The 9,964-nt window shown below is 39.2% G+C and overlaps 1 protein-coding gene across 2 annotated transcripts; it reads right to left on the bottom strand.

Moving 5' to 3' along the window:
* Positions 1-4,578: 4,578 nt before the first annotated feature.
* Positions 4,579-9,942, bottom strand: LOC9268907 (HSP-interacting protein). Of its 2 annotated transcripts, XM_066304405.1 has the most exons (4): positions 6,995-9,823; positions 6,383-6,473; positions 5,844-6,077; positions 4,579-4,912 (listed from the first exon to the last, which is right to left on the bottom strand). In XM_066304405.1, exons 1-3 carry the CDS (start codon positions 9,453-9,455, stop codon positions 6,059-6,061), a joined length of 2,571 nt encoding a protein of 856 aa, XP_066160502.1. In that variant the 5' UTR covers positions 9,456-9,823; the 3' UTR covers positions 4,579-4,912; positions 5,844-6,058. The 2 variants fall into 2 exon arrangements, with proteins under 2 accessions (XP_066160502.1, XP_015611526.1); XM_015756040.3 differs by lacking the exon at positions 6,383-6,473 and having other exon boundaries at positions 6,995-9,942.
* Positions 9,943-9,964: the final 22 nt, after the last annotated feature.

Here is a 9,964-nt window from a genome sequence, read left to right as displayed (position 1 = left end):
ATGAAGAACTTAAAAATTTTAAGAGAAATAAAGTTTGAATTTTAGTTGAACCACCCTGTGGATATAATATTATTGGAACCAAATGGGTTTTCAAAAATAAACAAAATGAGAATGGTTTAATTATGAGAAATAAAGCTAGACTTGTTGCTCAAGGTTTTACTCTGGTGGAGGGTTTTGATTTTGATGAAACTTTTGCTCATGTTGCTAGAATTGAGGCAATTAGATTTTTGTTAGCTTTTACTGCTTCAAAAGGTTTTAAATTGTATCAAATGGATGTGAAAAGTGCTTTTCGAAATGGTTTTATACAAGAAGAGGTTTATGTCAAACAACCACCAGGTTTTGAAAATCCTGATTTTCCCAACCATGTTTTTAAATTGTCTAAAGCTTTGTAAGGCTTGAAACAAGCACCTAGAGCATGGTATGATAGGCTTAAGAACTTTTTGCTTGCAAAAAGTTTTCAAATGGGAAAGGTTGACAAAATGCTTTTTGTTCTTAAGCATGGTGATAATCAACTTTTCGCTCAGATTTATGTAGATGATATCATCTTAGGTTGTTCAACTCACGCTTTGGTTGTGGAGTTTGCTGAGACTATGCGCAGGGAATTTGAGATGAACATGATGGGTGAGTTATCGTACTTTTTGGGATTGTAAATTAAGGAAACACCTCAAGGTACATTTGTGCATCAAACGAAATACACAAAGGATCTTTTGAGATTTTTCAAGATGGAGAATTGCAAGCCAATTTCAACACCAATTGGTTCTACAGCTGTGTTGGATCCTAATGAAGATGGTGAAGCTGTTGATCAGAAGGAGTATAGAGGTATGATTGGATCTTTGTTGCATCTAATTGCTTCTAGGCTAGACATACAATTTGTTAAGTGTTTATGTGCACGCTTTCAAGCTTCTCCTCATGCTTCACATCGTCAAGCAGTCAAGCGGATAATGAGGTATTTGAATCATATACTTGAGTTTGGAATTTGATATTCTACTTCATCTTCTATATGCTTGAGTGGATATTCCGACGCTGATTTTGCTGGTTGTAGAATTGATAGGAAAAGTAGTAGTGGAACATGTTATTTTCTTGTTACATCATTGATTGCATGGTCTTCTAGAAAACAATCTACTGTTGCTCAATCAATGCTGAGTCTGAATATGTTGCTGCTGCTAGTTGTTGTTCTCGATCAGATTCTTTGACTTATATCAACTTTGAAAGATTATGGTCTTACTTTTGAGAAAGTACCTCTTTTTTGTGATAATACTAGTGCTACTAACATTGCTAAGAATCATGTACAACACTCATGCACAAAGCACATTGATATTCACTTTCACTTTTTGAGGGATCATGTTGAGAAAGGAGATGTTGAATTGACGTTTTTGGACACAAAGTTGCAACTTGCTGATATTTTCACTAAACCATTGGATTCTTCTCGCTTTGCTTTTCTTCGTGGAGAATTGGGAATAATTCATTCTTTTGGCATGGTTTGAGGGGGAGTTTTGTACATCATGGTTTTATCAATCAAAATTTGACAATAAGAAATATTGAGAACAAAGAGCTTTGCTTTATACATATGGTATTTTCTTGTGCATGCTAGCAATACTATGAAGGTTTATTTGTGTCTAGCATAGCTTGTATGTATTTTAGTCTTTTTATAAGGCCTAGATATTGTTTTTAAGGGAGATGATGCATGACACTTAAATTCTATAACTTGAATTAAGAAAATATGCAATATTGATGCTAGCATATGGTTTGATTTATAAATGCTTATATATGTGCTTTATTGAATTGTTATTCCTCAAATAGCTTTGTAATGTCTCATTGTGCAAGCGAATAAAATTATCTATGAGAGAAAAAATGAATACGAATCCTTAGAAACAGTCTTGACGACAAGGACGTATTCGATGTGAGCAAAAATAATGGGTGCCGAATCCTTGGAAACAGTCTTGATGACAAGGACGTACCCGGAATAATTGAGAGAAAAATATGAGCAAAAATGCTAAAATAAAAGTTATAAATTCTCTTGGTTGTTTTGTGCTAGAGCTAATTTAAGAAAGAGTGATAATTGCAATAGGTATATATGTGTAGTGTTTATTTTTCAACCTATGTGCTTCTAAAGATGTTGCATTATAAATCGTATGAAATCATGAATTTTGATTGTTGATTTGAACTTAGTTGTAAAATCTTTGGTTCATGATTATACTTTAATGCATGCTTGCTATATTATGGATGGGTTCATCTTCTTTTTATTGCAACACATGACTTGATATGCTATATGTATGCTAAGCTCTTGAACATAAATGAACATAATTCTTATGCTTCATGAAATCATTGTCAAAAGGGGGAGAAGAGAAGAGATTGTGCATGTTTTTCAAGTCAAGGGATAATTTCTTTGTTTTCAAAAGTGAGAGAAGTTTTCTTTTGAATTTTGAGCATGGAGTACACAGTGTGTTTTTTGCTTTTTACCACTTTTGTTTTTATTTTTCCAAACAACAAAACATATTTGATGGGTTTGCCAATGTGTTCATCAAGGGAAAGATTGTAAAATCAAAGTGTTTTTCATTCTTATTCTGTGATGAACAATCGACATATGTGATTATTGGTTTTGATATTTGGAGATTATTGGCGAAGTAGTTTTGGAGATGATTGGATTTGCTGGTGATCTGCAGGTGTTGCTGATTGTCGGGTCCGGTCAGACAGGCCAATGGTTGCCGGTCAGACCGGTGTGTATTGTGCGGTCAGACCGGTCAGCCCGCGTTCTGACCGGCCGACTCTGTGTCCATTTCGATTTTGGGTTGCTTGTTTGGATATTGTTGGAGGTATACCAAGAACTTGGGCAACAGGCCCAGACCGGAGGCAAGCGGCGAAGGTCGAGGAGAAAACCATATGGGCGAAAGCCACAAGGCGAAAGCCGTGGCTTGGAATGTGCCAACTTCACCAAGCGAAGACCTTGTCAGAGGGCCGCGCGAGCGAAGATGATGAGGCGAAAGCCTCGGCACAAAGGCACGGGTTTCGCCAAAGTACCGAACCTCACCGTCAGGAGGCCCAGCGGGCTACTTACGCCTTCGGGGGATTTCGGCAAATAGATGGGCCAAGCCATTTAAGCCCAATAGGGGCCCATACATGTAAAGGACACAGTGTGCCCTCAATAATGTCCCTATCATAAAGGTAACCATGTAAATTCACTTGTAAAGTCTAAATCCTAATAGGGGGAACCTGTAATAGGGCTATAAATAGCCCCCTAGGGCCAGATAATAGGGTGATCCAAAAATTTTTCACTAAGCAATACTATTGTCTTTCTTTTCCAACTATCAATGGATGTTTCATGTTTATGGCTTCTAGATGGATACTATGCGTATACTATTTTTCACTAAGCAGTACTATTGTTGAGAGAACCACGCCTTTCGACGTGAAGCGGTTGTCTATTTGACAACAGATATCCATAGATGATTCATGTTTATGGCTTCTAGATGGATACTATGCGTATGTAATACTGTTGTTTGCTAACAATGAGTCAAGTTGGAGATAGCTTGATCTCGGAATATGGTTTCTTTGTTTGATTCATGTGTAGGTGTCTTGATGCCTCGGGAGAGTACTGCCGGTGATGGATCGAGAGTCGACTTGGAGATAAGGCGATATCCGGACGGTCATATATCATACGAGATACTTAGGCTAAAGATCAATGCACGTGGTTGGTGAAGATTCCATATGGCATACGATGGAGATATTGTGTGCGTATGGGATGCGAAGTCGAATTTGGAAGGAGTCCAAATTTGGTATGATTGGAGTTTGTAAAGTTGGTTTCTTGTACAGAAAGGTTTCCTAGGAGGATTAGGACTTCTTGTATGAGTTTGGTTCATGGTTTTAGGCTGCCTACCTCATTTATAAATAGAGAGGGAGGGTGTGGCCTCCCGGTATCGCTTTTGAGAGCATTGAGTTGAGGGTTGAGTTTGGGTTTCGAGTTTAGTCGAGATTTTCGTGAGGAGTGCTGTTGTTGCACTTTGTAAACACAGAGATAAGTAATAAAGTTGTCATCTACATCAAGAGTTCTTCGATTTGTGTTTGCTTGGGTTTGGCGGTCTAACCGACGAGACACTGGCGGTCAGACCGATGGCATCGCGGTGGTCAGACCGGCGGAGTAGCAGCGGTCAGACTGGCGGCGGCTTCAGGCGACGACAGCTGATCTCGGCGGTCAGACCAAAGATACAATATCGGTCAGACCGATGGCTTTCAGGCGGTCAGACCGGTGCAACTACTTCGGTCAGACCGCGATCCGTCGAAATTGAGGGTAACTTTTATTTCCGGTAAAAGTTTTGGTTTTTGGGTACACCAACCATTCACCCCCCTCTGGTTGGCTAAGTTCTTGCTATTCGATCCTACAATTTTAAGCAATTACACTTATAGAAACTTAGTCTAAGATGGCCGGACCGATGAATACAATGCGCGCAACACAGTTTTCACTGACCAGTAGGCATTTTCTCTATAGTGTATGTTTCCAGACTCAGTATTATTAATGAATCATTCAGACTTATTATATTAAGTGATTTGGTACAATTCAGATATGTTCTCAGACTAGCTGGGAAATGTTATCAGTAATCAGTTGGATATGTATTATTTATCGATTATCGCTGCTGCATATAACAAAATATTTCCAACAAATTACATAACTTTCACGCAATTGAGAACTATGAACAATTCACTATCGTGTTTCATCTACAAAAAAGTTACAATTTAGCTGAGCCTTCCTATTTTTCTATGAGTACACACTTGGACATTTGCACATCTGAAATAGGTGGGAAGCTAGTGAAATATCATCTTCACTTTATAATTTGCCTTCCTAGCAGTTCTGTTCGCTTGAATGGGAAGATCACTTGGTGGGGGAAGCATGAATGTACTCCAGTTCCGTAAAATAACCAGTCTGCAGGAACATGTCAAAATCATTGATATTTTAAATTAGGGGATGACTTATTGCTCTAATGATATCCACTGAACAAATAAGCTGGAAAACATGCATGATAATTTCATGCAGATCATCTTTTTTACGTAGAGGGACGCTAGCTATTCAGGATCTAAAAGTTCTATGTTACTTGGCAGCTCAAGTTACATTAATAAAAACAAAACAAGACTTAAAGAAACCTAATAAGTATATGTGTGTGAAAAATATGAGAGCTTTCAGCGGTGTGTTTTGAAAAATATTAATATATCATACTGACATCAATTTTGCCACAATTGCACTTCTAGTAGCAACATGGGTGGTAATCATATTATTGTATCACCTCCAATTACTGAAAGGTGCTATTTTGGAGATACGTCTAGTTTAAATTTCAAAATTTAAGCATCAGGAACTTTTAAAAGTATTGAGATCAGATGTATGAAAATTATATTGGTTGATTTGTCTTTTGAAACTAAATCATAATATTATAGTTTATTTGTTTTACAAATAAGAGTTTGTGGTGAAAACTATACTTCAGGCAGTACCATTGTACAAAATGGCTCGTTTTCATGCACAGAGGGATTTATATTTTTTTCTTTTCTTAGTTTTTTGTTTTTTAGAATTGTAAGTACTAGTTTATACTACATGTTTTAGGTTTTAGCACCTCTGCAGGGCCACTGTTCTTTACTAAGATATAAATTGGCCCTGCCCTGCTTTTGGTTGATACGGTATAAGGATCAGAGTAAGTCTATGTACTGTACTGATTGCAATGTAATATAAGTGGATAAAGATTAAAAGAAAAACTCAAAACCCAATTTCCTGTTGCTTTGGATGCATGCATACCACACAGGGTAAAAGTTAACTCACTTTGCAGAATCACATGAAATAAATACTTTTTCGTAAAGGATCAGATTACCTTTTTCAGAAAGAAATAAGTCTCAACTTTCCTATCCATGTTTACAGCATCCAAGTCCTATGTCAGATATACAACCTCAAGTGTAATGTATGTGCTCTAATATATTATGCAGCTTTGAAGGCCTTCTTCGAAATAAAGGTTCTAAACGGAAAGAAGAACCACCATTTTTTAACTTCTTAGCGTCATACATTTCATTCCATGCTTGAACTATCTCGTCAATCTTGAAGCTCAATCCTGCAGAACAAAGAAAATGTATCAGCTATCCATGTACCAACCTTATAGCTAGTTACAGAATGTTAATCTGAAACTCACATGTTTGTTTTACTAATTGTATGATATAACCTGACTACAAATTGTCCAAGAAGTCCCAGTTTCTCAACCATAAATAGTTTATCAGGTTATGCTAGTGAACCCTGATATCTAACAATGCAATGTTGTACCGCGTGGTTTGCACACATAGTTCACCTTATGTTATTGAAATTGATTGTTCTTGGCTAGAGGTAAACTACAATTGTTCTTGGCTAGAGGTAAACTACAACCTGGATAGATAAATCTTATGCATTTGTGTCTCAGTAATGGATTCTTGATAGATTACATTAGCCTTGTAACCCTGCTCGGTAAGTCTTCCACCTGTGAAGAATCCAATTGCAGGGAAATCAGGTGGAAACAACTTTGCTTCTTCTTTTTTTCGCAGGGCTGGCGAAAGCCAGCCGAAGTTTATTAAGAAGAGGGGGAAACAAAGTATACAAAGGTTACAGAGAACTTTGCTTCTTCACTCATTCACATTTTTACTTACTCATAAACTGCTGCAGTCGTAGAAGCCCAGTGTTTGTAACAACTTGTAATTTTAATAAGAAACAAGTCGAACAATACAAACAGGTCAGTTGTTTTTCATCTACCATGACAATTATGCATGCACCAATTTTTCTTACTCACTAGCTATTCCAAAACAAAACCGTTTAGTATCGACCCAAAGTAACATTTTACCAAAAGTTAGGTCAGAAAACTTGCAAAACAAAAGTAGCAATGTTAACTGAACATTTCACGAACTAATTATTGCAATGTACAGGAAAATTTGCTTACATAGACAAGATGTTTGGGAGTAGATGATTTAGCAGGATTTCAATAAATAAATATTGAGTAACGCGTACCTTCCTGCGTTTTCTCATTTGCACAGTGGTTCTTTATCATCACACTGATGTCAGGCAGAGATGCTCCCCCAGTCTTAAATTTTTCGATTGCTTCAGTAAGACTTTCCTCCCAGCTGGATAATCCTAACTTGAATTCCACTACCGAACGCTCATAGAGAATGGTACCCCATGAAATGTTCAGCTGTGATCTCATATTTGAAGCTTGCTCAAACGCTTCATCTGCTGAGAACTCCTTTAAATGTCCATTCAAACCCAATTTATCCAGTAAAACTTTCTCCTTTTTGGATTTAGATAGTCCTTTTACACGCAGATATTCTATTCCTTCCCACATTTCGATCCCCTTTTCCATATTGTCCTCAGCATGGTTGAATAGTTCAAGGACTTCGGTTCCCATTCCTATCTTGCATGCATCTGCGTAACGCCATGAAAGCTTTGCTTGCTCAAACTGTTGCTGTCCGAGTGCAATGAGACCTTCATAAAAGTCTGGTTTTACGTCCACTGCCTCCTCAAACTTTTTCCCAGCTTTGACATACTCAGCGCATGCCCATTCATATGCATTTTTGACCTGCAGAAGTATTGATTCCTGTGAAGCATCATCAGATAAAAGTAATCGCTTCTTTGCACGAGACATGTGGACGTTGCCCCAATTGAACAATGCTAAAGCTGCCATTTCCTGAAATTTTGCCTCCGCGGATTGAAATATCTCCTGGGCTTCTTCACTTGTGATGGTTTCTTCCATGGCTTCATAGTACAGCCTCATACCGAGGTCACGTAGATCCACATATGCATCAGAATCAAAACCAACATGATACTTGAATAGACGGGCAAATTGTACCATCCAGTCATCTGTATAAGAATTCTTTTCACCGCCATGCCTAGAACTTCCACATTCAGACATGGAATTGTGATTTCTTTCTAACTTACTGTAGGAGGTAGTGGGCATGACAAGATCCCTAGTGATCTCACGATCAGGACTTACCTCCTTTATATACAATCGGACAGGCTTTAGTGGATCTAGTTCCTCAACCCATCGCAGTTCTTCAGTTGAGGTAATTGTCACCAAGTCACCCTCTTTGTCCATAAATTTAAGAAGGATTGACTTCAAGTGAGGAGTGTACTTATAGCGAGCTATGTCCATCAGCTGCATCAGAGTTATATGTTCTGGAATTACAACGATCCGTATGTCATCTCCACAAACAAACTTCACGCTCTTCATTGCCCTCTTGTTAACATCTTTGTGATTCTTATGCTTGTCTCTACCATGGATTGTTGGCTTGAGCGTGGATCGCTTTTCCTGCTTATCCTCACCACGACCAATATGCCTGTCTAGAAAATGCTTTTCTCGGCTGCCGTTGGCATACCTTTCAAACTTGTCCGTGTGCTTTTCTTGCATGCCGAGACTATTGGTTTGTATCTGATCAATATGCTTTTGGCGTTTGTCCACACCACTACAGAATGGATGGGTTTCCTGCCCATGACTGCCTCTAACATGTATCTCTTTAAGATGCTTCTGATGCTTCTCTTTACCATGCTTCAGGTTGACACACATCTCTTCCATATTCAGTGAAGAATGCTGCAGTACTGTCTTCCCATCGTTGCTGGCTCCTCGACTGCACTGCCCTTGCTTCGGCCTGGTCTCCTCTCTGTACTTCTCTTCGCTGCTCCGGTTTTGTTTTATGTGCATCTGCTCAGTGTCGTTTTCTTCGGGTCTTGCATCATTCTGCACATGGTTGTTCCCATTGCATTTCTCTTCCTCGGCAGCCTCATCATCCTCTTGCATATCCTCTTCATGAATCATTTCCCACACCTCTTCCTCAACTATGGAGTTTCTGAATTTGCGGGATACCTTCCTCTTGATCTTATCTTTTGCTAAAATAGCCTTAGGCTCCTCAGCCACAGGCGAAACAATCTGTTTCTCCAGCAAAACGTCTTTCTCCTCCATCAGCTCCTTGATACTCTCTGATAGCTCCAATGCAGTTACATTGCTTGGTTCTAAGCTCAGCACCTTCTGTACATCCTTGCAAGCGAGATCCAGCTTATCCAGTGCTTCGAAACACCGTGCTCTTTTCAGTAATGCTTTCGTATACTTTGGTGATGCCTCCAATGCCAGATTACACTCCTCAATTGCATGATCAAGGTCCTCAGGATTCATGTGCATGTAGCAAGCAGCAGCGTTGCAGTGGAGAAAGGCGATATCATTGTGTTCCTTTGGAAGGAGCTTTATCGCCTCGCCAAATTTGATGGCTGCCTCCTCATAGTCCCTTCTCTGGAATAGCCTCGTCCCCTCATCCTTCAATTCAATAGCTTGTCCTATGATCAGGACTGCATCATCATTACTGACCTCTGGGAGGGGATTAGTCTCTTCAATGTTGTTGGGTTGGCTGTTCCTCGAGCTGCTTTCACCATCATTTGCTCCTAATTCACTTGTTTCATTCCCTCTTGGTGTAGTAGTACTCTCCATGCTACAAGCCTTTCAATCTCCCACACAAAAGAATTGACTCAGATGATGATCCGATAATTTCTTTTGGAGCACCACCTCTCCTCCTCTTGCTGAAAATCAAGAAACCGCGGAATCTCCCGCTCTTCTTTCCGATTAAATTTGCAATTGGAACAAGAAGAAAAATCAATTGATATGGATGGGAAAGAGAGATTGGGCAGCACGATTCGCTCCTCCCTCTTTCCCATGCAAATGGAAACCTTACCCTATCCTGGCAATCCCATCGAGAATGCACGAAATATAGTTATACAAGAAATCAAGCTGGTAATTGGTGTCCTAAAATTTGATCAGAATGGAAATGGAAGGAAAGAAGGAAAGGAGCAAATGGGAAAGCAAAGCACAAGGAAGCATACTACAACGAAGGAGAGCGGACGTAGGATGGGATGCTAGCGAAGGGAAGCCACACACTTTTTGGGTGCCACCTAGCAGTGGCCATCCATGTTTGCTTTTTTTGGTATGTCTCTAACTGCCAT

The sequence above is a fragment of the Oryza sativa genome, chromosome 9 (assembly GCF_034140825.1).
Source record: "Oryza sativa Japonica Group chromosome 9, ASM3414082v1".
Taxonomy (NCBI): Eukaryota; Viridiplantae; Streptophyta; class Magnoliopsida; order Poales; family Poaceae; genus Oryza; species Oryza sativa.
This window is presented reverse-complemented; position numbering and strand designations above follow the sequence as displayed.

Excerpts from the sequence above, each read along its gene's own strand:
- LOC9268907 (XM_015756040.3), bottom strand. The coding sequence starts at position 9,455 with ATGGAGAGTACTACTACACCAAGAGGGAATGAAACAAGTGAATTAGGA. Across the intron at positions 6,078-6,994 it reads AAATGAGAAAACGCAGGAAG|GATTGAGCTTCAAGATTGAC; the intron begins GTACGCGTTACT and ends TTTGTTCTGCAG.